The following is a 27,794-nucleotide window of genomic DNA, read 5'->3' on the forward strand; positions in this document are numbered from 1 at the left end:
GGGGCCAGGCAAAAGCAAAGGGGGGCCTGAAGGAACAGCAGCATCCCTGTCTTGAGGCAGGTGCTACATTGGCAGGGCTGGGTTTTCCAGAAGGAAGGGGGATTCTCAAGTTCTTTCCATCAAATATGCCAAGATATTTGCAGCATAGTGGAGAAGCTTCCCAAAGGACAAGGTGTAAATCCAAAGCGAAAGAGGAGATCCTGCCTTCCACCCCAGGATGTGTCTCTAGGTCCTTCCTCAGCATCTCAAAGTGCGAAATAATTTAGACCATACCTTACGGTACAGAAGACTGAGGGGTTAGAATCAAACATCTAGTTTGAAATTCTGTTAACCAGCCATGAGACCTTGGGCAAACCCCTTCCTCTCTGATCTTCCTTTTCTCACCTGAAAAACTAAGATAACTCCTATCTTGAAAGCATGTGGGGCTAACAAGGCTGGGTGGAACACGGGCTGTGATACACAATACCTGATAAATGTGTTAGTAGCCTTTCCTTTCTTTGACAAACATGTCTTGTCAAAATGTGATCCAAAATAGAATTTTCAGAGCATATATTTGGTTAAAGCTCAATGCAGTTATTTTAACAGTGTCTAAACTATCTCTTTTGACTACTGCACTGAATACCAATCAAGCACGGTGGGCAGAAGAGCAATTCATATTTTATTTATAATAAAATACGACCACAAGTTTACATAGTAGTAAATTCACAGTAGTGATTTTGTTTGTTTTGTGGTAACAAATCCATAAAGCACAAACACTACCCAGAAATAGTTAAATCACTTTACAGTCAGGGTCTCTGCTGCAGGACCATTTAAATAAATATGCTAACATTTCTGTGCGGCTTTAGTAACCTATCACTTTTTAAAAATAAAGCCCAATTTGTAAGTTACATTAAGAAATATCTAGTAAGGCTTCCAGGGTAGTGAAGTTCTGGCAGTAATTCTTATAGAGCTTGACCTTTCTTTGTTTCTTGCATTTTGCAGTCCTAAAGCAAGAAAGAGTCTAATGGACTTGCCTGCAGGACAGTCCGAAAGCAAGATAGAGTCTAATGGACTTGCCCGCAGGACAGCGGGCTCAACAGAAGACTGTGCTGTGCTAAAGCCATTCACTCAGGGGAGGAGCCAGTGTCAGTGAGGGAAAGGAATCAAGCAGGGGAGGGAGAAGTTATTGGTTTTAGAGTGACCTCTCAAAACACAGGGTTATTAGGTAATCTCTTAAACACAGGGGACTGCAGAAACACACCCTCACACACTCAGCTATATACACATTTCACACATATCTGCCGAGCTACACACCTATCTGCTACAGACAACACAGATGTTAAGAGTCTGACATATAAATGTGCTACCCATCTGGTAATACACTCAGAGAAATGCTCACATATATGGAAACAAAAATGCACAAACAAATATGCATCCCCACTTAGGGAGACTTACACAGCAGGGCCCAGATTGGAAGGTAAACCAAGGACTGACTTTTGTCGGTTTCACTGAGTGGCTGGAACACTCACTCAGTACCTGGGTTGGAGTGGCAAGATAATCAATTTCTGTCAGTCCAATATGCTGGTAGCATCCCACAAAACTATAGCCCTTAGGTAAATACGTGCACTCCAAAGTGACTATGAGAGGCAAAATGAGAGAGAAATCAACTACTACCGCCTACTGTAGAGACGGGAGGGGTGAGCACTTCAGCCCTGTCCAACACACACCTGCACAGCCAGTCTCTCCATTAAAAAAGGAGTCCCAAGCCCCAGGCAATGAACCACACACAGCAAACATACCAGGTCACCTGCCTCTTACCATTTGTTGTGAAAAACTTGTCCTCTATGTAGATGTCAAAAGGGAAGAACAGAGCCATGTGGGAGGGGCAAGGGAGGGAGGTGATGAAGTTGGGGAAAAACTGGTGCTCAAGTATTTTCTCTAGGGCTTACTTTATGCACTTTAGCCAAAGTATTATGCATTTGACTTAACATTTTGATAACGCAAAGGATGGATGAACCATATAGCTTTAAAATCCCCTCTGAGGATGCATACGGAACTTTTTAACATCTGATTCATGGACAATAAAAATTGTTCTATCTTCAAACGTACACATTTAAGAACAAGTTATCTACCAGTGAAAACATCACCAGGGAAGACAGCAATCTCAGACATAAACTCCTCATTAAGTTCTTTAACACTCAGTGCTCTAATTTTAATAACTTATGTTGAAAATCATTTTAAAAAATCTATAAACATTTAAGACAAATGAAATCCTGTCTCCTATAATATGAACATATGCTCTACTAGTCTTAGGGCAGAGTTCACCCCCTTTTAAAAAGAATAGCCTACTGGTTCCAAGAATTGAAATAAAAATGCATTGTGTTCAATTGTGGGATGCAGCTTTCTGAAATCTTCAATCGTTTGAATGTCATTTACATTGTTCCCGCTGCGCCAGTAACTCAAGCTATTAAGAGGTTGAAAGTGCAAAGGCTTTACAAAGATCCTGCATTTTATTTTGTTATTCTTTCAAAAAGAACTCAATACAAAGTCAATGTAAAAAATCAATACTCAATTTAAAACAAACAGTAATTCTTGAAAGTCTGACATTCTCCTATGCAAAGACTGGGAGAGAGAGGAAGGGGGAGAGAGAAAATAAGTTTTGTAATTTAGACCTTTCTCACCCTGCTGGGAATGCACATGCCAGAGCAAATGAATGCAGCTTAAACCCTTCTGGACTGGTCACTTAAGATAGCGTTAGAAGAACAGTATTTTAGAATGGTGATGAACAGTGTCATTATTAACTACATGTATATACACATATGGCACTTTGAACTGCACTGTATCTATGACATAGCAACCTCCGACATAGCCCATCTCACACTTGCTATCCCTTACCCCATCTCCCAAAATATTTCCTGAGAAAGACATTATTAGGAACTTCCAGTTTAAAGGGACCTAAAGGCAAAACTAAGAACAAAAGCACCATGGTTACATGGTATGTGTTTTTTTATAAACAGAACCACATAGTTGAATAGCACATCTTGGCTTCATGCCACACCTATGGGCTCCCCCTTCCTTCTTCTCTAGCATGTCTTTTCCCAAGCTGAAGGCTGGTGATTGAAGAATGTTGTTTACTTTTTCAGGTACAGGTAGTATTACAGAGATCCAAAGCCAATTTTGATTTTTACGATGACACAAAATACCGTACCACTTGGAGAGTGCATGAAGCAGGGGGTAAAGAGCATTGGACAGTGTCATCCTGTACTACAGCAAGGTGGCCAATTGCCTGAAATACTGGGAAAAGCAAGCGTGAACACTTAAAAGGTTTGTTGCAGATACAGGAAGGCAAGTGGGGGCAAAGGCAGCCCAGTGCAAGAGGTCCGGATGGGGCTCCTGAAGAAGCTCCTTGCAGCAGGGGTCCACCAGGAAGGCTCCTCTACCCACAACCCAAGCAGTGTCTGCTCTCCCAGGGCCAGGGGAAAGCTACTGAAATCAGCACGTGCCTGTCATCCCAGCTACTCAGGAAGCTGAGGCAGGAGAATCGCTTGAACCCGGGAGGCAGAGGCTGCAGTGAGCCGACATTGCGCCACTGCACTCCAGCCTGGGTGACAGAGCGAGACTCCATCTAAAGAGAGGGAGAGACAGCTCATAGATGAATCTTTCTGGACAAGAAGATGGGCTCCCTACTCTCCCTTCCCCAAACTCCGCAGTGTCCATTTTCCTTCTCCTCACTTTATCAGCAGCTAAAAGTGGGAGCAAAACCAGCCTCTTTCCCGGTCCTAAGTGGCCGAGGCGATGAGCTGCACAGTGACGGTGGTCAGAAACACAGGGGCTGGACAGCAGCAGTTGCTAGCACGGCTGGCATGGTTTGGTGTCCCTGGGCAGGACAGCTTGCTATGAGCTTCGGGAGAACTTATCACTCCAGGAAATCAAGTGGTTCCAAGTCGAACCTGCCAATCCCAGGGTCACAGTGTTAGTCTCCCCTGGTTGGTGTGGAGTAGTGGGGAGGAAAACTGGGCAGGGCGGGGCTCCTGCTACAGCCTAAAGGGGGCATTCCCACTGCCTGCTCTCCCTGTGCTTTACCTGCTGGGCACCCCACACTTCCCTATGGAAGCAATCCTGGGACCGACTTGAGACTGCACAAAGAGCCTGAGGGCACACATGGAGAGCCAGCGCTGCCAGCGAGGTGGAGGTATGATGGCATGGAGGCCAGGTGGACAGCTGCAGGGCCTGGGAAGGGCTACCTGCTTCAAGCCAGAAGAGGGGTGGGATCAGAAACAGGGCCGGTAAGTTTTCTCTTTGGGAAAAAAAGACAAAATCAAATCATTTAATAGCTGTAAACAACAGTGAACATTTTTTGTTGTGATCTTTCTCTGAAGAACCTAAGGCAACGAAGAACAAAGACGAAGGCAGGTATCTCCTGAACCGCCCACGACTCTCGTGGGTGATGTGATGCTGAACATTAACATACACAAATACATGTGTGGACGTGTCATGACTGGTTTCCTGAAACAGAATAAAGGTGTGTCCCCTGGAAGTCTACAAGTGGGCTGACCGGAAGCAGGGGGGACGTGGTACTGGACGAGAGGCAGGAAGGAGTTGTAAGGCGAGGCTCCCAAGAATGCACCAGCTCCACTTTGGTTTACAGCTGTAACAGAAACTCCAGGGAACAGCTTCTTGAGAAGTCCTATCGACAAAAGTCAGGTGTCATCAGTCACTTTTTTTCAGGGTGCACAGTCCCTGCTTCCTTCCAAATAAAGTGCAGATGGTCAAAGGATACTGGTCTATCATCTGCCAGTTTCAGTCAGTAATGAAGAAGAATATAAAAAAAAAAAAAAAGACACCCCTCTGGGATAGATATATATCTCTCTATATATTTTTCTTCTTTTTTTTTTTTAATAAAGCCACAAATATAGAACTTTTAAACTGATGTCTCCGACTGTAAGCGAAGGACAAATTTGTGAGATTTGGGGTCTATGAACTCTTCAGAGAGTACGATGAATGGAATTTTCTTCACATTGACTACGAGGCTAAAGTCCAAGCACTTAAGGACGAACACAATTCCATCCCGTAATCCATTAGTCACAGCCTCGTCACTGACAAGCCTCCACTGTGTAGACAGCCAGCGGTCCTTGTCATACTGCACGGTGGGGCCCGCACTGAGGTACCGTTCTAGGAAGGCCTGGAAGCAGAGAAGAAAAGCCATTAGAGAAGAAACAGCCCATTCTACGGGCAGTCTTGCCAGGTAGCTATGCACTCTCACACCTATGAAGAACATTTTCCAAATGAACCAGCTTAGACCAGAGCCCAGCTCATCACACTCATCAACTGAGTCATTATTGGGAAGGGAAGACTTCTTGGACTTCCTCATTCCCCTTGACGTACAACCAACCAAGGGTGAGAACAGTGGTACCCACAGAGGGGAGTGAAGGTAGAGTGGCTGGAGGCCACCACCTCTGCATCACTCCATTCCTAGGGTGTGGCCCTACTAGACCTGTTTCTCCATGTCTTCCTCCTCCTGAACCAAAACTGTCTCAGGGCCAGGGCCAAAGGGGCACTCAGGAAACATGAGTGGAATATACTTGCATGAACTGTAAGTTCATGCTCTCTCTACCACTTACCAGCAGTGATTCTGCACAAGTCATTTATACTCCCTCTAAGTGGATGCAGCGACACTACCTAAGTCGCAGGGCTGCCATGAGGATGAAAGTGTTGGCTCTCAAAAAGCACTCACAGCAATGCCTGGCACGGTAAGCAAGCAATAGTTATTTCCTGTTGGGCTAAGTGTGCACACGGCAAGTCCACGAGATGCCCAGGCCTGATGCCCCTCTCCTGAGCTCTCTGCGCCAGTGGCACCCGGCTCGATGGAGTTCTGATACATGTGCTGTTCTTCCAGCTAACCTTGCCATTCAGCTCATTCTCCCTCGTCCTTCAAATCTTCTTAAGCCACCTCCCCCGAACCTCTCAGGCAGATTAGCATGTCCTCCTCCAGGCTCCTGTAATCACTGACTCTCGTGTGACCCTTTACTTTCCAAGTGATTGCTGACTTGCTTGTCTGCTCCCCACACTACACTCCGTTCTCTTGAAGGGCAGGAAGTATGTTTTGTTGTTTTTCTAAAATGTGAATTTCCAATGTGCCTAGCACATACTAGGAGTTCAACAGCCTGTGAATTAAATCAAATAAATACACTGATTTAGCTATAAGAAGGGAAGAATGAAATGAGCCAGTAATATAGACAGAAACATACTGGGATATATCAGTCAGGTCCCAGACAGAGTCAAGAACAGGTTTCTTTTGTTTTGCTGAGACAGAGTCTCACTTTGGTGCCCAGGCTGGAGTGCAGTGGCACAATCTCGGCTCACTGCAACCTCTGCCTCCCAGGTTCAAGTGATTCTCTTGCCTCAGCCTCCCAAGTAGCAGGGATTACAGGCACGTGCCACCACACCCTGCTAATTTTTGTATTTTTAGTAGAGATGGGGTTTCACCATGTTGGCCAGGCTGGTCTTGAACTCCTGACCACTAGTGATCTGCCTACCTCAGCCTCCCAAAAGTGCTGGGATTACAGGTGTGAGCCACCGCACCTGGTCAAGAACAGTTTTTAACAGGTGTCCTCTTTTATTCACACCTTGCTAGGTATGTTATTTTTCATCTGTGGAAACATCTATTGTAAGGCAGAAAATAAGGCTTTGTCGGCTCTCACACTTCGAATATAAATATAGCTCTTATGAATCATAAGAAAAAGAAAATAACTCAACAATTAGAGAAATTAATCTAAAACAATAATTTTACAGGAGAATAAATATTATTGAAAAATTAGCATATAAAATTTTTCTATCACATTATCAACTAAAGAAATATAAACTAGAAGAATTAAAAACTAACTTCCTCCTCTTAGATGGGCAATGATTAAAAGAATGACATCCAATGCTCCCAAGTACGTGGGAAATAAAAAATCTCAGATGGTAGAGGCAAAAGCATGCAAAAGTAACGCCCCTAGGAGGGCAATGTGGTAGGATCTACAACTTTGACCTGGCCATTTCTCTGCTTGAAACTTACGTACCAGAAATGCTTGTACAAATACACATGTAAAAAGGTATTCACCGCAGTGCTGTTTAAGCCAGGGATTGACAAACTTTTCCAGAGATGTAAATTTTTTCAGAGTTTCAAGCCATATCTCTGTCACAACTACTTAACCCTGTTGGTACAGAGTGAAAGCAGCCATAGGTGATACATAAAGACAGGGCATGGCTGTGTGCCAATAAAATCTGATTAACAAACACGCCCAGCCCCTGGCTTTGACTAATGAAACCTCTTAATCCAAATGTGTATCAGCAGATAATCAGTTGAATAAATCATGGTATTTGGTAGAATAAGATGTAGCTATTACAAGAAATCAGTTCTATCTGTAGTTAGATCTGTATGAGTAAGATCTGTATGCATTGACTTGGAAAGACAGCCGAGGAATAGCTTTAACAAAAAAAAGCAAGGTTTTGTATATCTGTATCTTTCTCTCTATATATAGAGAAAGATAATATGCATTATATAGAGACATGTAGTATGTAAATCTCTATCTATCTATCTATCTATCTATCTATCTATCTATCTATCTATCTTACGTATAGGCTGGGCCCGGGGCCTGTAATACCAGCCCTTTGGGAAGCTGAGGCAGGTAGACTGCTTGAGCTCAGGAGTTTGAGTTTGAGAATAGCTGGGTAACATGTCAAAACCCCGTCTCTATCAAAAAAATAGAAAAATACAAAAATTAGCCAGGCATGGTGGCATGAGCCTGTGGTTTACACACACACACACACACACACACACACACACACACACAGAGAGAGAGAGAGAGAGAGAGAGAGAAAGAGAGAGAAATTGCCCCGTTTGTTTTGTTTTCCCATTTCAGCTTAAAAAACATCCACATATATTTGAAAGAATATACACCAATTCGTTATCAGTAAGAACTAAAACAGTTAGGGGAGGGTGGATGAAAACTTCACTTTCCACATAATAGTTTCCTTTAATGTTTGGATTTCTATATGAACAATGGCCATTATTTTTAATTCAGAAAAGTATAAGATTTTTAAATGAAATGAAAAGCAACCAGGAAACTTTCTAAAATCTTTAAAAAAGGGAAACAACTGTTTTGGATCTATACGGAAAGCCATGATTTTACACCTGCACACGTTTTCCTCATTTGCAACCATGGTACTCACGTTTCTGCATTCTACTTCTTGTAACTTACTATTCTAACAGACTCTTCCATGATTAAACAGGTGATATACCATAATTTATAAGCCACTATGATAGTTTTAAATTATTTCCACTGTGGAGGTATTACAGATTGTTTTGCAAAACACCACTCTTGTGCATATTCATGTGTATATGTGATTGTACTAAATAGTTTTCCTAGGAGAGAGATTAGTGAGTCAATACAGAAAACTTTCTAGTTTCTTACTGAATATTTCTACATTGCTTTCCTAAGGGTAGTAATTGGTTGACAATGTAATCAGCAGGATACGCATATAGTACAATGTATGAACAGGGGTCCTTACAAAAAACAGCTACCAAATGTTACATGTGTATCACATGCCACGCTCATCTACCCTCTACCATGCGACTCACATGCCATGTTGCCATATTTCATGTAATTCTTACACCGCAACCTCATCAGATAGATATTATTATCCTCATTGATACAAGAGCAGACAAGGATAGAGGAACTGAAAGAGTTGATTCATTTGAAGCGCTTAAAACAGTACCTGTCATATGATGAGGCCAGCCTAAATAGCTATTATTATTACTGGTAAAAATATTGCTATCACTTTGCATTTTGGGTGTTGCAGAATTAGCTTTGCTGAATGGTCTTTTAGATTATGGTGGTTAGCACACTTCTAGGGATATTGCAAGCAGCAGCCATATATCTAATAGAGGGTAGGCTAATTTGTGCACAGTCACAAACCAATTAAGTGGTGGATTCAGGATTTGAACCCACCTCTCTGTAGAGAAGTCATTTGCTATATCTTTATTTTGCTTCCTTGGTCACAGCCCTGTATTAGATATATGGTTGTTTCTTGTAACACTCTTTAAAGTGTGCTAAATGTCATAATCAAAAAGACCACTCAGTAAAACTAATTCTATAATACCCAAAATGTCTGATGGCATTATTTTTTTCCAATAATGATGATAATAATAATAATAGCTATTTAGTCCACCCTTATCATATGACAGGTACTATTTTAAGCACATGAATAAACTCAGTTCCCAAAATACACAAATGAGATAGTTACTAGTATTATCTTAACCAATTAACAGGTTAGGAGACTGAGGCACAGAGCCATTATCATCTGCCCAAGGTTTCACATCTAGTTGGTAGAGGAGCCAGCTTAGAATGAATCAGTTCAGCTCCCGAGTCCATAATGCACCCCAATCACTATTCTATACTCCTCCAATCACTATTCCATACTGTTTCCAAGGGAAATTCTCTCCTCTGTTAGAATCTAGAGACCTTCAAAAAGCATGTTTTAAAAAACAATTGTACTAACATAATAGAAAATCACTGAGAATCACTAATTGTTATTACTTGGTGTTTTAGAGAAGGCTTTGACTTTATCACTTCTAGTAACGCCGTAAAATTCAACTGGCCAAGCTCAGTAACGAGCCAGGCTGATGGTGGCAGAGCCCGCCCGGGGCAGCGCACCTTGGGGGTCATGCCGTTGGTGATGCAGAAGGCCAGGTGCTGCAGGATGCTCTCCATGCTGTGGTAGTGCTGCTGCCGGGTGGTGCGCAGGTACTTCTGGAGCGCCCTGGCCATGGAGGGGAAAATGGCCTGGGCGGCCTCCCTAGGGTCCATCACCTCCCCTGGGGCTTTCTGCTGCTCCTCGGCCTGGAGACGCTGAATGTGGATGAAGGCCTCTTCCACTGCAACCACCAGCCTAGAAGGTGATGTAACATTAAGTAAATCAGGATGGTGCCTTCCACAGGATGTGCGAACACAATGACACCCGTCCCCCCTGCTGTGGCCCGACCTGCCAACATACTCAAGGCCTAATCACACTGTCCCCTAGAGGGTGGAGAGGGAGGAAGGGATGAAGAAAGGCAACAGCAAAAATAACATGTGGAACAGGGGCCACGGGGGTCAGGGAGGAACTCCAGGACTGGGAGATGAATTCTGTTCTCAAGTCTGCCGCCGATGAACTAGGGAAATTCACTTAAATCCTTTTTTCATCTCTGCAATGGTTAGATGAAAAAAGTTCTATCTGAGGCCCCTCCAAATGGCTAAAAAAGGCTCTATACAGAGAGAGGTGGCTGGTGGTGGAGAAGCAGCCCTACAAAGAAGCAGAGCTGTGTGCTCCCTGTCCAGCCACCCACACCAGCAGCCCCTGGGAAACAGGAAGAGGCATAGCACACATAACAGAAAGCACCTCTGTCCCCTTCAGGTAATACGACCTGAGGGTAAACAGCAGCAAGGGTCCCGGGGTACAGGACAGGCCCACTCAAGTGTGGGCTGGGGGCCAGGAGCATTGGCATCACCCAGGAATCTGTTAGAAATGCCATTTCTTGGGCCCAACTCCACACCTACTGGGCTGGGCCTTTGCGGGCAGGGCCCAGAACCTGTAGCGTGTATTTGAACAACCCTTCCACTGATGCTCATACGGCCTTCAGTTTGAAAAACACTGGAGCAAGGTGCACTCCAAAGGTGTCCCAGCAGGTCGTGTTTTTAAACAGAAGCCTGATTCTAGTGGTAAAAAAGAAAAGATTAAAAGTCTACAAGAGGCAGGTACGGTGGCTCATGCCTACAATCCCAGTACTTTGGGAGGTCGAGGAGGGCAGATCACTTGAGGTCAGGAGTTTGATACTAGCCTGGGCAACATAGCGAAACCCTGTCTGTACTAAAAATACCAAAAATTATCCAGGTGTGGCGGTGGGTGCCTGTGATCCCAGCTACTCAGGAGGCTGGGCATGAGAATCGCTGGAGTCTGGGAGGCAGAGGTTACATTGAGCCTAGATCTTGACACTGCACTCTAGCCTTGGCAATAGAGTGAGATTCTGTCTCTAAGTAAATAAATTTTTTTTTAAAAAGTAAATAAAATAAAATAAAAATTTAAAAGTCTACAAGAGGGTACTGGCATCAGGAGGGCTGTCTACCTGGCTTTCCGCTTCTTTACTCGCCGTTCATGTTCCGCCTCTTCATAATACAACTCATTGTGGCTGGAGTCCCTGCGCCGAGCAGCGGCAGCGATCATGGCCCGGGACTGGCCAGTGGCATTGTTACTGGGGCCTTTGGGGAAAGGACAGTGGAAGAATAGTGTTAATACCACGAGGCTGGGAAACAGAGCAGAAAACTAGTACCACAATCTATCAATGCTGTCTACCCATCCTCTATGAAACACACATACAAATCCTAAAGGTCACTTCCCAGGAGGGTGAACTGTGCCCTGGTTCTGCATTTACTAGGTCCAAGGGAAGAGAACAGGGGAATCTCCTAAACCCCAATCTGGTCAGTGGAAATGGAAAAAGAATGCAGAAGGGGATGTAGAATGCTTGACAATTAAAATGTTGGCCAAAAACACACAGAGTGTGCTGAAGATGTCACCATCTGTTACATAAAGTTTCAGTTTGGCCATGAGGGCAGCTGGGACATCGAATTTCAGCAACAAGACAATGAGACAGAATGAGAGGCATGGGGAGAACAAGGACAAAGAGACAAGAAGGAAAGGCAAAGGACACGAGACACTGAGTCCACACTGGAAAACAAGCTATGCTGGAATGTCATGGCAGCCACAACTTTTATAGGAAATACCAATGCTCAAGGACATGCAACATAACCATTAATTAACACAGACTCAGAAATCCTGTCTTGTTCCCTGACCACTGACCACCTTAACTTTTCAGAAAGATAACGCAGATTTCAGCCTTTCTTATGGATGACCTACTTGACTGGTGGCTTGGTTTCACTAGAGGGAATCTTTGCTAAGTTTTCAGATGGCAGGTGGAATTAATTAATCCTTCAAGCTTCATGAGGGAGCTCACACCTCACAGGGCCAAAAAATGAGCAAATGACCGGGAGGATCTTGCCACCACAAATGGACCCTGTATATAAATCACTAGATTTGTTAACAATATAATCCTCTCCTAGAGTCTGCTAAGCCCTTGTCCTCACCCAAGGCACCCGTAAGAAATGACACCGTGTCCTGTTTCTTGCACTTCCCCAGCCTGGCCATCAGCCTCCTGCCACTCACTCAACTCCGGCTCCTGGCCACGAGTAAGAAGTGCCTGTAGGTATCTCCCCAGAGGCCTGAACTACTGAAATTTCTAGTCTTCACGATTTAGGTAGCTTTCTGAGTCTTTGGGTAATGGGCACACATTTTGAAAGCGGCCCTTTCCTAATAGCTTCCAATATAAGGTGATCCTGGCGGAAGGCAGAAAACACACACCATACTGTTTACAATCAAAAATCCCAAAATGAACGGGCTTCCCACATAGGTAGATGGTAAATCAACATTCCTCTAAAAATGTGTCTGCCTACATAAAAAAGAGAAATTGTTCTGAAACGAGAACGCACCATAAAGGTAGGCCCAGAGAGGAAGCAGAACCAAACACACCATGAAGCTTAAATAGTCACCCAGCTGTGCCCCTGTGAGCACCACAGAGACCCTTTCAAGGCACGTACCATCTACATTGTAGACTTTCAGCCCGGCCATGTGTTTGGCTGCTCGGAATTTGGAGGCTGTTAGGAGGTTCGGGTTATAGATGGTGAAATCTTTGTAGTAATTCTCTAGGACCACCAATGCTGCTCGCTGGATACTGAGAAAAAAAAAAACAAAAACAAAATTAATGCAAAGCTTTTTCACTGAATAAGCAGGTCCTAAAAGAAAAATCCTCTTTTGGAGTCAGGTAAAGGGGCAAAAGATCAGAGATGGCCTCATACAGAAGCCAGCTAGGTCCCATCGCACCTCTGCCTCCAGAATAAGAACTTAAAGCTGGAACTCAGCCCCCTGGTCGAGTGGCTTCTGTGCCCTCTTCTGGATCCCTGCTTAGCTGCATCCCATCTAGCCCTTTATTGAAAGAGGAAGAAGTTGTAACTCGTAACTTACATTTAACTTTATGCACATAAAAACTTTTTTCTATTTTTTCTCAGTTTACAAAAGAAGACACTGAGGACCCCCAAAGGACAAGAGACTTACTGATGGTTGCAGAGCTAATGAGTGAAGAACAAAGTCTAGATTCAGGTTTCTCAGGTCCTCGTTCAGGGTTTTGTCCCCTAGGCCTCGGTGCCCCTGTGTATAAGGAATCCTGAAACTCACTTTTTAAAAAAAAAAAAAAAAAAAAAAAACCAAGGTTTCACCATGTTGGACAGGAGAGTCTTGAACTTCTGACCTCAAGTGATTGGCCTGCCTTGGTCTCTCAAAGCGCTAGGATTACAGGCCTGAGCCACCGCGCCCAGTCTGGAACTTAGGTTATATACAGACCAGAACAACTGCAGCCATCCAGGGCAGAGTGAACTTAAGAGGGCCTCTACTGAGACCATTCCATCTTTCTGGGTCCCTCTGCCCCTTGGACTACTATCTCTAGCCTTTGGCAGAGGGGTACGAAGGTGACTATCCATGTCCCGATGTTCTCGGTCTCCAACCTATCCCCTGCTTGGTCCTCAGAGAGCAGCAGGGGAGCAAAGAACAGGTACCACCACCAAGCGGGAGAGAGGATGCGGGAGGGCACCTACAACAGGAAAGGAGCATAGGCGGCTAGAGAATGTGCTCGTGGTCTACAGTGCAGGACACTCGCCACTTTGAAGAACAACTTGCAATGATACAGCAAGAGTCTGCACAAAGCTGATTCTCACTGAACCCTCACAATCATTCGACGTAAGAAAACTGAGGCTCAAAAGTCTATGGCCTGCACAACAGCATGTGCTGAATCAATAGGAGAGCTGGAACTCTGATATGATTTACAAACCGCCACCTCGGGCTTCCCGGTACCACGTGGCCTCTGTGTAATAGCATACGTGCTGACATCTCCAAACACCACCCTGTTAAGTACCACAGATATATTTTTATCTTGCCCTTTAGGTTTTCCTTTTCTAGTACCTTGCTAAGCAGATCGGCTTACAAGGATTATCTGCAGTAGCCGGAGCACCAGGGTGGGACTCCCTTTGATTCCTGGATGACCACACTGTGTTCCAGCACTCACAGGGTGGCTCAGGGATCTCCACTTCACACTAAGACAAGGGTGCTCCTAACCTATCCACTGGAATCCTGTCTGCCCGCCCCTTCGGTTCCCCTTGGAGCTCTGCTTCAAGACTTTAACAGAGTCGAATCTGGAGGCCAGTCAGCTAACTTGCTTAAGAGCAGAGTCATGGCAAAGCTTTCAGAGTTCTGTCCCCAAAAGTGCCTGCATTCAGTTGGTACTTAATATTGTCCTAGATAATGTACAGTCATGTGAGGCTGGGGAACACTATCAGGGGAAATCTGGTGAGACCAACATTGCCTAATGGAAGTCTACCTAAGACTCCTAAAAGCAAATCCATATTTCGAAAGTTCTGATCATTCAATCACTCAGTTGCTCACTGTCATTCCACATTTGAGTGCCTGTGTCTGCAAAGCCCTGGGAATACCAAGATAGACAGAAGGAGCTTCTCCTTAGCCGGTACGTGGAGCATGAACCCCATCATGGTGAGTGTGCTCTCCTGCTGGAACATGTGGGGCTGAGTAACTACAGAGAAGAGCTTCTGGCTGCCTGGGACAGGGTGGGGTGCAAGAGCAGCCTCCTGAGTAGGTGGCCTTGCGTGGAGGTTTGTGTCACGAGAGCTCTTCCTGCAGAAGATCCCTCTGCTTGCCCTGAAGGTCTCACCTGGCAATCTCCAAGTCAGTGTGGCCCCAACCCCGTCCCTGCCCTCTATCCATGGCATTCTCCAGAAAGGGGCAAGTGTTTCTTTATCTCTACCCCATCCAGAGATTCATCGCAAGCCTCTCCCTGAACAGACACACATACACACGCACACACACACACGCACACGCGCATACACCTTCACATACACTCCCTGGTGTGCAAGTGTTTCTTTATTCCTGCCTTATCCAGAGATTTATCACAGCCCTCTCCCTGATCACACACACACACACACACTCTCTCTCTCTCTCTGTCTCTCTCCCTCTCTCTCTCTGTCTCTCTCCCTGGTGTGCCTAGCCCAGCTCCCACCCCTGTGCATGTCTTTTTCCAGAGTGTCTGGGCTTTAAACCCATGTCATCCCCACTCCTCCACTGATACAGAAACATCTCTAGGCTCCTGGATTCCAACAGAAAAGTATTACCTTGATCTAAATTTAAAAATTAGAAGGCAATTATCAGAAGTTCTCCTTAGAACCATCTTCAACTCAAAACCATCTTGTGGTTGCTGAGTTTTGCTTTTCTATTCAGCTGCAAGGAAGGGCCAAGGGAATCCCAGTAATTCAGCCTGGGCCGGTGAGGGGATGTCTGGGTTGCAGCCTCCTGGCTGTGTCTCAGCCCTCCACCCTGTGAGTGTGATGCACTGCCCAGGGCAGTGGTTTCTGTCCCCATTAGGGCTCCCAGCCCACCACCTTCCAGCCTGGGGCTCAGCGGATGCTCTCCAATGGGCCGAATCCACAGCCCGCCTGGCAGTCCCCCACAGAGCAAAGCCCTGGGGTCCCAGGAAGTGCCCAGGGTGGAGGTGGGTACCGTGGGATGCCAGCCCTGGGTGTCACAGGCATGGCTCTCATAGTCCTCCCAAGGAGTGAGAGCCTTTGCTCAAAAATACCAAACAAGGGGAAAGGGCAAGCATCCTGCACTCCCTCCGGCTTTGCCCTCTCAGAGCCGCAACGGGACGACTCAGCCTGCCGCAGGTCTGGCCAGCCCCCAGGCTGAGAAGCCAACGCTGGAGCTGAAGGGATCTCACGATAAACACTTCCAAAAGTGTGCACGCTCTCACCTACAGAGGGCGGTCTTTCTGATGCTCAATAAATCTAGCAATATTAGGGAATGAGAATTTCCAGGTAACTAAATAAACACATAACTCAAGTGCACAACTTAAAATGGTTGTGACCTTTTGGGATAAAATCCAATATGCCTTTTTATTTTTATTTTTTTTTGAAACAGTGTCTTACTCTATCACCCAGGCTAGAGTGCAGTGGTACAATCTCAGCTCACTGCAACCTCCCTCTCCCAGCTTCAAGAGATTCTCCTGCCTCAGTCTCCCAAATAGCTGGGACTACAGGCATGCGCCACCACACCTGGCTAATTTTTGTATTTTTAGTAGAGACGGGCCCTCACCGTGTAGCCCAGGCTGGTCTTGAACTCCTGAGCTCAAGTGATCCGCCTGCCTTGGCCTCCCAAAGTTCTGGGACTACAGGTGTGAGCCACTGCACCCTACCTTTCTTCATGTTTTTGAAGACAGTAAGCTCTGTGATAGATGAATTAAGTCTTCCTGATGACTCTGGATGATGATTACACATCTTAACACTGAGCTGTGCCACGTACATAACGCGGTAAACACACCAGGTTCCATCAGGAGGCGGAGGCCATCTGTCCCCACTCTGTCCCAGGCTTCAGCAAGTGTGAATAGGCGAGGCTATTTTGTTTACTGTGATCTCCCTCACTACTGGCTATCGGTCATTCCTAATTACTATGCCATGGCCTCAGTCATAGTCCCAGGAGGCCAGGATGTAGGGCCCAGCGTTCCCCCTGTCCCTATTCCTCTGCATCCTCCAAATACGGAAGGAACCACAAGGCTGACGCAGGACTGGCTTCTCTCAGGAAGGCTTTTCTAACTCTCCAGTCCTTGATCTGTCCCTAAACTTGCAGCATCAACAGTGGTGACACATGACTTGTGATGTCTTCGAGGGAGTCACGCAAGCTGGTCTTGCCCCTTCAGCAAGCTCGCCTATGCAAGTCCCTGACACATAAAGGACACGTCCTTTGGTTCCTCCATGGGTATATAATATTCGCTGGCTTATCTGTTCATGCAACCTTAGGATTCCCGTAAGTCTAAGATCAGTCCTGAATATATATTTCATAAAATCATGCAATTTCAGAAACAAAAAGGGCCCCAGAGATGAACAGAAGTAAATCCTCCTACAAATCCCAATCTCTAGACCAGACAATCTTGGATAAAGGTGGGAGGCAAGAAAAATCAAGTTGGTTAGAAACTTGCCCCCTCTGTTACCACCATGACATTCAGAGAGAAAAGGCAGTAGCTTGACTGAACAGGAACCCTGTATTCCGGTCGGGGGAGCCTTAAGTACAGGCTGTGGAGTCAGCCCCCTCAGAAACCTACGGCAAGGAACATTTTCGCAAGATAGAGGACTCAGCTCGACTGATGCTGCATGCCAACATTCCTGCCTAGTCACAACCCAGGGAAAGAAATACCCTCCCCAGACCACATATGTTTGTGGAAAACAGCTCATGAAGGTATGCCTAGTTCTGCTTGAGAAATAAATGTGCTTGAGACCTATGCATAAAGACCTCCTCAGTAGGCTTGGGTCTAGGCTGGCCCAAACTTGAACTCCTGGGAAGGAGGGCACACAAACCTCTGAGGGAATCTGACAGCTACATTTTAATTTAAAACTCTCTGCTGACCACATTGCCTACTGGCCTATTTTCTTTGCAGGACAAAGAGGATGGAATGAGAAATGCTGTGGTCTTTTGTGCCTAATCAACCACAAAAGCACTTCCAGTGTTGTTGACAACTGTTCTATGACTGCCATGGCAACGGAGAAGAGGGGCTTGCCCTTGGGCGACATTTCTTAAACAGACCTGGAAAGATGTAACTCCAAACACAGTTCACATTTTAATGCACGAAAATCTGAAAGACGTCTTTTTAAAAGATAAATTCTGAAGAAGAAAACACAAACCAAATTACCGGCCTGCATATCCAGACCGTCCACTGCCTCCCCACGCTCTGTGCATCCTAGAGTCTGCACAGAGGCCGTGGGCGGAGGCACGCACAGTGCAGCTGCTGCAGATCATGGCCCCAGCGAACATGACTCCTGGCTCTCTCACTCGTTCATTCACCTTAAACAAACCGGTCACTTCCCCAAACCTCAGACGCTTCATCTGCAGGATGGGAAGAACAGCACCGAAAACCCTGCTCTGCCATGATAAGTGGGCTCCAAAAAACTCAGTGGCATAAAATGTCTCACTGAAAGGCTAATGAATGGACTGGTGCAGGCCGCCACTGGGAACCTCCAGCAGCAGCCTGTGAGATCCAAGGGTACCAGGTGCTGGCTGAGGTCGGCATCACCCCGAGGCATGTTAAGTCTCATGAGCTGAACCATACACTGGGATGATTCTGAATCCTAAGACATTGTGAGACTTCAAAGCTAGCTGGCATTTAGACCAGGAAAAATCCTGGAGACTTGGGAGTTTGCCCTCCACTTTCCTGCATCCTGAGGAGGAGAAGCCTACCTGGCTTAGGTCTATGCTTAAGATGAAATAAGGTAACACATTCTGAAGTGGTTGGCTCAAAGTCAATAGCTCATCAACAGTAGCTACCATGAGCTTTACGGCCACCTATGTTGAGGAGGCCAACTTGATCCCACATGCTCCTGTACCAAGCTCCCCCCAGAGGCTCATCATGAGGGTACTGCCGTGGGGAATGAGCCAAGATTGGTCCACTCTGCACAGTTTTTCTTAGGGACTGGGGCCAGAAAAGTATGCTGCTCTTTGTTTTTAGGCAGTACTTTGTGCCAACTCTCAGCCTTCTGAAAATCAAACCTACCTATAAGGGAGGCATCCACTGTAGACGGAGTATTGGGTTCCAGAGGGTCTAGATTCCTGCTACCTACCCTGTAATCCTGTATAAGTCATTTTCTCTTTCTTGGCCTTTTTCTTGGCCTTTGATGGAGAGATAATACCAACTACTGCATGTGGTTGTTGAGAAGAGCAAATGAAATAATGACAGCGAGGGCGTTTATAAACTAAAAAGCACTATACAAACACAAAATATTATCACATTACTAATAATGAGCATGAGCATTTTGCAGTAGAGATGGGGTTGGCTGGTGGCTAGAATATACATATAGCCCCTGGGCAAAAAAGCATAACCCAACTTCCACTTATACTGAATCTTAAAATTTTAGAAATGGAAGGAAACTTAGTGTTCACCCAAGCAGAGATTCAAGAATCAGAGAACTCAACAGTCCATCAGTCCAATCTCCCAATCCATATGTCAATTAGTTTTTTTTTCAAAAAATTTTATTTATTTAAATTTATTTATTTAGAGACGGAGTCTCACTATGTCACCCAAGTTGGAGTCCAGTGGTGCAATCTCAGCTCACTGCAACCTCTGCCTCCCAGGTCCAAGCAATTCTCCTGCCTCAGCCTCCTGAGTAGCTGGAATTACAGGCACACGCCACAATGCCTGGCTGATTTTTGTATTTTTAGTACAGACGGGGTTTCACCATGTTGGCCGGATTGGTCTTGCACTTCTGACCTCAGGTGATCCACCTGCCTCAGCCTTCCAAAGTGCTGGTATTGCAGGTGTGAGCACACCCAACCAATTTTTATTTTTATTTTTGAGACAGAGTCTCCTCTGTCACCCAGGATGCAGTGCAGTGGTGGGATCTCAGCTAACTGCAACCTCTGCTCCCCAGGTTCAAGCGATTCTCGCACCTCAGCCTCCTGAGTAGCTGGGACTACAGACACATGCCACCACGCCTGGCTAATTTTCTGTGTTTTAGTAGAGACAGGGTTTCACTACGTTGGCCAGGCTGTTCTCAAACTTCTGGCATCACATTATATGCCCATTTCAGGCTGCCAAAGTTCTGGGATTACAGGCATGAGACACTGCACCTGGCCTCCATATACCAGTTCTTTTTATAAGCTCCCAGATGACATCCAGGCCTTGCTTGAAAAGAAAGTTAATTTTCACACTGAAATGGCCTTTCAGTTCTACCACTCATTCACCCACTGCTTTGTTCTGAACCGAAGTCCCTCTTTTTTGTGAAAGCCTATTAGATACTTGAAGGAAACAACTGTGGCCATAAACCACCTCCTTTTTAACTCCCTTATTTCGTAGCTAAAGGAACCAAAGCCCAAAAAAATGTGTGCACACATGGATACATACACACAGATGTAGACACGGTCCCTTGCATTTCCCATTCATTGACCCTCCCTTGGACTTGATTGTGGCTTCTGCAATCAAACTTGTGCTCTTCCATGTTATGAAAATTGGAAATTAACATTGAGCTTTGGAGCTCATCCAGGCTGATGCCCTCACACTTCATGGCCTGCAACTTCTCCCTGAGCAGGGAGAAGGGATGAAGACATGCCTTGTGGACAAGTCCTTTTCAGTTTAGCCACATCTTTTCAAATATTAATTCGATCTCTTTATCTAGGACAACAGAAACAGCTTTCTTCACGTGTGGACAATGTCAAAGGACTTCCTGTATGCTAATTCCCCACATATATGCCAGGTCATACTTCTCATTACCTAGGTACGTGCTGACAGAAAAAGCACTAAAATGTTTTCTTGTTAGAGTAAAATCTGCAAAGACCTCCTTTTAGGGCACACAGTCATTAACCTGAAAACCAGCTAAGGGTGCTGACATTCAGAAAAATCTTAATAACTAGCCTCTCCATCACAAGCAGTTATAAATTATGAACGCCTGCTAAGTTCCTAGTACCGAGACCTGGATGTAAACGAAAACTTCAAGGTGCTTACACTCTAATAGGTGTAAGCACCACCCAAACAATAAGTATAATCAAGTGACCCAGAGACCGTGACAGAACATGTACACGACGAGAAGGGGGATGGTGTTCCCGCCAGGGATCCACGGTGGGGGCAAAGCTGGGTTGCTAAGTCTTACAGGATGAATGATGGTCACACCATGGACAACAGGCTGTAAAGCAAATTCCAGGCAGAGAAAGCAGTGTGAGCAGAAACAGGCTGGTGTTAATCTTCCCAAACATCCACAATAGAGCAACGAGGTCAGTGTTCAGTCACAAGACAGCACAGCTTGGAGAAACCCATGTGGCAAATAGTGTCTCCCAAAATCTGTGTCTACCCAGAACTTCAGAATGTGACCTTATTTGGAAACAGGATCTTTGCAGATGTTATGTTTAGTTAAGTAACATCATTCTGGTATCCCTATAAGAAAAGAGGTGGCCAGGCACAGTGGCTGATGCTTGAAATCCAGCACTTTGGGAAGCCGAGGTGGGCAGATCATTTGAGGTCAGAAGTTTGAGAGCAGCCTGACTAACATGGTGAAAGCCCATCTCTACTAAAATACAAAAATTAGCTGGGTGTGTTGGCGTGCTCCTGTAATCCCAACTTCTCAGGAGGCTGAGGCAGGAGAATTGCTTGAACCCAGGAAGCAGAGGTTGCAATGAGCTGAGATCACGCCAATGCACTCCAGCCTGGGTGACAGAGTGAGACTCCGTCTCAGAAATAAAAAAAAAAAAAAAAAAAAGAGGACATACAGAGACCCACACAGAGAAGCTTATGTAATGATGGGGGCAGAAATTGGAGTGACACAGGTATAAACAAGGGGACACGAAGGGTTGCCAGCAGCCACAAGAAACTAGGAAGAGGAAGGATGAATTCCTCTCCTGAGCCTTTGCAGGGAGTACGGCCGTGCTGACATCTAGATTTTGTACTCTCTGAGAAACAGAACTTTTAAGCCACCCAGTTTGTGCCATACTGTTACTTCAGCCTTACGAAATGAATGCACTTAAACTTAAGGAAGGAAGGGAGGAGACAGGTGAGGGGCGAGACTGGGCTGACGTCAATGGTAACGGAGGCTGCAGATGAGCGCAAAGGTGAGAGCAGGGGAGGAAGGAGGGTCGGTGGACAGGGACAGCCAAAGGAGGCCAGTTGTGAAGGCTGCCCAGGCACTAAGGCCACTCACTGCCTACTTCTTAAGGTGTGCCTGCCCTGGTGGCTGCATTTTAGGGCCCAAACCTAGGTCTTTGAGAAAACTCTAAAATGCAGAGCCTCCAGTGCAAGCTGATTCAGCTGTCTGTGAAAACCTCCAACCAGGGTGTGGTAGCTGATACTCTGAGTTTTACCCACCTGCTACCTCCCAGCAGAGTCCGTAAGAGCTAAATCTACCTGGAGGTGTGGGCTTCACTGCTCCCCACACTTGGGATAAATGACTTCAGTCTGACAGTCAGGACCATTTGTGGCAATATTTGTGTGAGTCCCAGAGAGGAGAATATAATTAGCCCCTGGACGCTGAATGCCACCGCCTTCACTGACAACCAGGCACATGAGTGTTTATATCTCCTGGCCCCTCTGCCTTTTAATTAAAATGTTTGTCTCACAGCTGCATTTGGGAAGTGAGCTTACACAAGTCCCATAGATAACAAGCAATGATCACCTTGGAACTTGAGAAGAACAAAGAGGGCAAAAACTGGAATTAGCTCGTGTTTACTGACAGGTCTGGGTTAAACTGCACAACAAAGGCCTGGACTTGGTTGGATTTTCAGGGCAGAAGAGGAGGGCCACAGGTTTCTGCCTGAGGTCTTGAGACACAGGAGGTGTCCCATCCCGCAAGGGGAAACAGATCGGAGGCTGTGTGTGGCTGCTGAGGCCCACGGGGAGGCTATTCCTCAGGCCACCAGGATTCACTCGTGCCCCGGGCCTGCTGGTGCCTCAGGTACACAAAAGCTTCAGCAGCCGAATTCTTTGAATCAATATTTGAAGGCTGGAAAGTGTGCCTGGCTTTTGCTTTGAAATTCAAGCTGTGGACAAGCTCTGGAGGGTACCCCTGCTGAAAGAGCAAGCAGATCAGCAGCCTAAACTATCTAATCCCAGAGCGCCAAGGAGGTGGATTTAGCAGGACTTGGGAATCAAGAATGACCTCCAAAGAGCAGTGTGGGAGACACCCAGAGCACTTCTCCCTGAGTCCCCAATAATACAAATAAAACTACACACAGAGCAAGCCCGGAGGACACCATTCTCTATCAACACTGGGAGGAGTTTGTGACAACCAGAAGTAGCTAACAGCTCATGCAATGACCTGGTTCTTCTGGTCTCAGCAACGAAGCAATACCAGGTTGTCAACATGTGCACCCCTCCTGGGCTTAACACCACGATCCAGCGGCAGTTCTGAGTGCAGAGACATACTGCCGGTCTCCTCCTGAGCGGCTGAGCCAGTTATGGCTGGAGCCCTCTGGCTGCCTTCCCCACAGCGCAGAGATGCTGGCTGACATCCCCCACCGGGGCACCTAGGACACACACTTCCCTCCAAGTGAGAGGCTTGGCTCTGCCATTTTCTGCCTGGGGAGCATGCAGACCTGCTTGTAGGCCATGGTACAGACCTTGCCACGCTGCCTCTTCCTTGCACGGTCCAACCTGCACTGCGCCTCCCCTGCCTGGGAAGAGAACTCTGCTCTCTCTGCGTCTTAAATTACAGTGATGAATCACATCAAGATAAACAGCAGAGGCATGGGGATCAAAGAAAGCGGCCTGCTTGGGGTGCTCTAAGAAGCAGATTTAGATAACAGATTCTAAAACCTCCACCCAACCCAGGATGCTGACTGCCTTGCCTTTCTCGTGGGTAAGCAGGAAGGAGCACACCATGAAAAGTCTTGTGTCTGAGGCTCCTGGCCTGCCCAAGTGGATCCTGGCTCCCCAAAACTCAGGCCGGAGCAGAGCTGAGTGGTGGCTTTGCAGCCAGGGAAAGGAGGCTGCAGGCTGTTCGCCCTCCTGAACGCTGGCACACCACCGCTTTCACGCTGTGTCAAGTCACACCCAGCCACTCACGGTGAGTGGGGAGAACGTGGGGCTGGCCTGCAGCATGAATCCTCCAGAAAAACCAACAGCACAGCATTCAGGGAGTGTGACCCATCTCCCAGGGGTCAGGGGCCCTCAGGAGACCATCAAAACCAGCTTCACGTTCGCCAGCTCCTTCCCCCGTGAGTCTTCTGGGCCTCGGCGCAAGGCTGTGGGCAGACGCCGTGCAAGGGAAGCCATCCCAGCTGTAGCCACTGGCAGCAGGCAGCTGAATAAACACAGGGCTTCAGTGTGCAGCACCTTACACTCTCATTAAAGCCACTTTTAACAGGCACCACAGCACCAAACCACAAACGGCAGCTCCACTCCCGCCTTCAAAATTCTCCCACAGCAAAGCACGGCCTGAGCAAAACCCTCCACGCTCTGGGTTTTAGCCCTTGCTTGTTCTTGGCCTTTGCTTTGCTATGGAGTGGGGCTGAGGACTAGCAAAATATCTTTATTAAAGAGTAGTTACAGGAGTACAAAAACACACATTTCTAAAAATGAGATGATATATGAACCCACGATCGTAGTAACATGAGCCAAAACTTCTGACGGTCATGTAAGAATTTTCCCAACGTTGCAACCACCGGCTCTGGGCTCTCGGAGACCATTGGTGCTCCTTGTGAACACGGGATGGAGGGCGTGGTCCAGCATGAGAGCCCTGCCTCCCAGCAATGTAATCACTGGCTTGGACATTACTTGACCCAGAATCACAAGCTGAAGATTTCAAAAGGAGCTAGAAATATCCTGGAATTACTGGAGTAACTTTAACCTCCCTAGAAGACTCTACCTTCATCACTTAAAACTAGAAACCAAAGTGTAATCCAGGGAAGCGAGGCCTCGTGCAAGCTGGGAGGATGCATGCATAAGCTGGAGAGAGGGTAAGATGAGCTCCACTTCAATAGCCCAAAAGTCTCCAGTGCATGTAATATTCCTGTCTCAGCTCAGGTTGCTGTATCAAAATGCTATAGACTAGGTAGCTTAAACAACAGAAGCCTATTTTCTCACAGTTCTGGGGTTTAGCGGTCTAAGATCAAGGCTCCAGCCAATCTGGTTCCAGTGAGGGCTCTACAGATGGCCACCTTCTTCCTGTGACCTCACAAAGCCTTTTCTAAGGGTGTGTGCAGAGAGGGAGCAAGCTCTCTGGTATCTGTTCTCATAAGGACACCGGTCCTATGGGATCACAGTGCCCCATACTGTGACTACATTTAACCTCAGTTACTTCCTTTGAAGTTCCATCTCCAAATACACCACACTGGAGGTTAAGGCTTCCACATATGAATTTGGGGGAAGTACAAACGTTCCATCTATAACACTTTTTTGAATATAATCACAATCGATAATGTGACAATCATAAATGTGCACCGCTTGAAAAGCAATCCAAGGATCATTTCTTCTAAGCCACAGGTGGTTCTGTGATTGATTAGTTACTGCATCTTTCATTAAAAGGTGTGTATTAGTCCATTTTTATGCTGCTGATAAAGGCATACCCGAGGCTGGGTAATTTACACAGAAAAAGAGGTTTAATGGACTCACAGTTCCACATGGCTGGGGAGGCCTCACAATCACGGCAGAAGGCAAAAGGCAGCGGGAAAGAGAGAGAGTCAAGCGAAAGGGGAAACCCTTATAAAACCATCAAATCTTGAGACTTATTCACCACCACAAGAACAGTATGGGGGAAACTGCCCCCGTGATTCAATTATCCCCCATTGAGTCCCTCCCACAACATGTGGGAATTTTGGGAGCTACAGGTCAAGATGAGATTCAGGCAGGACACAGCCAAACTATATCAAGGTCCATGGTCAGTGTCGATTTATAGGCTATTCTTTCTAATGAATGAAACATTTTTGACCCTGAAGCTTAAAAACCCAAACAGTTAAAACCTGCTGGCTGAATTAGGTACAACGGAGCTTCAGCAATACAAATATCCTACAGAATGGGCCACTGTGGAAACCTTCCCAGAGTGCTGAGTCTTACCTGCTTTTGTGGTTTTTAAGTCTCTCTCCTTGTTGATGACTACCAGCTATCATTTTTCATTGATTTTCATACGCCTCCTTAAAGCAACTCTTTTTCCCCTCAAAATATGTTACTTCTGGACTTTTTAAGGTATAGAAATCAATAATTAAATTTGTTAGAACTATATGGAAAATAAGAATAAACAGACTTTGAGAATGAGAGCCTAAGGTGGTTGTGGGAATCTGCTACGTTGAACCCAACAACCTAGTAGTCTCTGTCTTGTGTCGTCTTCTCTCCTTAAACATGGGATAGGGCTGTGGCTTGCTTTCACCAAGAGAATGCAGTAGAAATAATACTGGGCCGGCCAGGCGTGGTGGCTCAAGCCTGTAATCCCAGCACTTTGGGAGGCCGAGGCGGGTGGATCACGAGGTCAAGAGATCAAGACCATCCTGGTCAACATGGTGAAACCCCGTCTCTACTAAAAATACAAAAAATTAGCTGGGCATGGTGGCGTGTGCCTGTAATCCCAGCGACTCAGGAGGCTGAGGCAGGAGAATTGCCTGAACCCAGGAGACGGAGGTTGCGGTGAGCCGAGATCGCGCCATTGCACTCCAGCCTGGGTAGCAAGAGCGAAACTCCGTCTCAAAAAAAAAAAAAAAAAAAAAAAAAGAAATAATACTGGGCCAATTCCAGGCCCAGACCTTCAAAGGCCCGGGAGCTTCTGCTTTTGTGCTCCTGGGAGCCCTGAGCTGCCATTTAAGGAATCTAGCAACCCTAATAAAGAAACGACAAGGAGAGGCCACTAGAAGGAGGGGAGAATACACAGAAGAAAGTCAGCCTTGGCTCACTTGTCATGTGAGTATAATCACACAGGACCGTGGGCAGGATCAGCTAAAGAACCTCCTGGCTGAGCCCAATCCATGCTGCAGAATTGTGGGAAATACTGAATTGGTTGTTTTAAGCTACTAAGCGGTGGGGGAGTTGTTACACAACAACAGATAAAAGATGTTTTCTTTGAGACATGTGAAGTACAGGAGGTTAAAAAGGTCTGACCAAAGGCTCAAACCTACTGCTATGACTTTCAGGACCAGACTTTGTCAACTGAGTGAATAAAACAGCCAGTGGAGCTAAGGAATGAACCTCAGAGTGCAAGCCATCTTGACAATCCTCCACATTCTCTGTTCCAGCTCTAAGCTCTGTGTTAAATGAAATATGATAATGTATACAAAAACAGCTAGTACACAGGCTGGCACATGGGAAACACTCAAAAAATGCTTCCGGATTTGTTCATCTGTTCCTAAAGCAGTGATGTGAACATGAACCTATCTCTTCAGGGTAGTAATAGTGAAATGGGTAAGATCATTCTGGAACCAGAGAGCCTAGGCTCAAATCCTGGATCCCACAATTACAAAGCGTGGGGCCTTGGACTTACTCAACTCTCCCGCGCCTCAGCCTGCTCATCTGAAAAGGAGGCTACCAGAACCTACCACCTCACATTACTGTTGTGAAAATTGAGTTGCATGTTAAAAGACTAGAAGGTACCTGGCACCCAGTAAAGACTATGTTATTGTTTATTGTTAAGCTTTTCTTTATTTGTCTCTGCTGTTCTACCATTTCACATTCAACCAGTCAATTACACTTGTGTCTGTGCACCAATATTCACAGTATTTCCCTTTAGAGATTTCAGAACCAAGAAATTATTGAGATAATTGAATGCCATTTTTTAGTCTCTATTCAGTTTCTATTTTTCCGGGTTTCTCCTCAAATAAAGGAATATCAAAAGAAATTAGTCTCTGGTAAAATCCTGGAAAAGTTAGCAACTTATTGTGAGAACGGGGCCAACAAAAGTGACAAGCAAGGTGTGTATGGAAAATCACAAAGCGACCATGTGAGACTCCAGGATGCTATAGAGAGTGTGGTGGGGTAAGGGGCGTGATGCTCAGGAAGGTGCTGGTCCCCTGTGACCTTGAGCAGTCCCGTACTCTAGGGCTTGGGGACCTCAACTGTAAAAGGGGACACCTTGATTCCACCTGCTCTGATCTCTGACAGGGCAGCAAGGAGCGGTAAATGAGTCCACACCTATGAAAAACTTTCTGTAACTCCTAGGGCACTGGGCGGAGGTTAGGAAGCA

General features: G+C 46.1%; 1 protein-coding gene across 2 annotated transcripts in view; it reads right to left on the bottom strand.

The window, feature by feature from the left end:
• Positions 1 to 639: 639 nt before the first annotated feature.
• VANGL1 (VANGL planar cell polarity protein 1) overlaps positions 640 to 27,794 on the bottom strand; it is a 52,967-nt gene continuing 25,812 nt past the window's right edge. For both annotated transcript variants that reach the window (XM_032249636.1, XM_032249637.1), the window contains exons 5-8: positions 12,651 to 12,784; positions 11,126 to 11,258; positions 9,678 to 9,912; positions 640 to 5,161 (exon numbers count right to left, since the gene is read on the bottom strand). In XM_032249636.1, the coding sequence (XP_032105527.1) occupies positions 4,901 to 5,161; positions 9,678 to 9,912; positions 11,126 to 11,258; positions 12,651 to 12,784 (763 nt within the window). In that variant the 3' untranslated portion in view covers positions 640 to 4,900. The remainder of the gene's footprint in view (positions 5,162 to 9,677; positions 9,913 to 11,125; positions 11,259 to 12,650; positions 12,785 to 27,794) is intronic.

Source organism: Sapajus apella, unplaced genomic scaffold (genome assembly GCF_009761245.1).
Source record: "Sapajus apella isolate SASKATOON/1434 unplaced genomic scaffold, GSC_monkey_1.0 scaffold69, whole genome shotgun sequence".
NCBI classification, from domain to species: domain Eukaryota; kingdom Metazoa; phylum Chordata; class Mammalia; order Primates; family Cebidae; genus Sapajus; species Sapajus apella.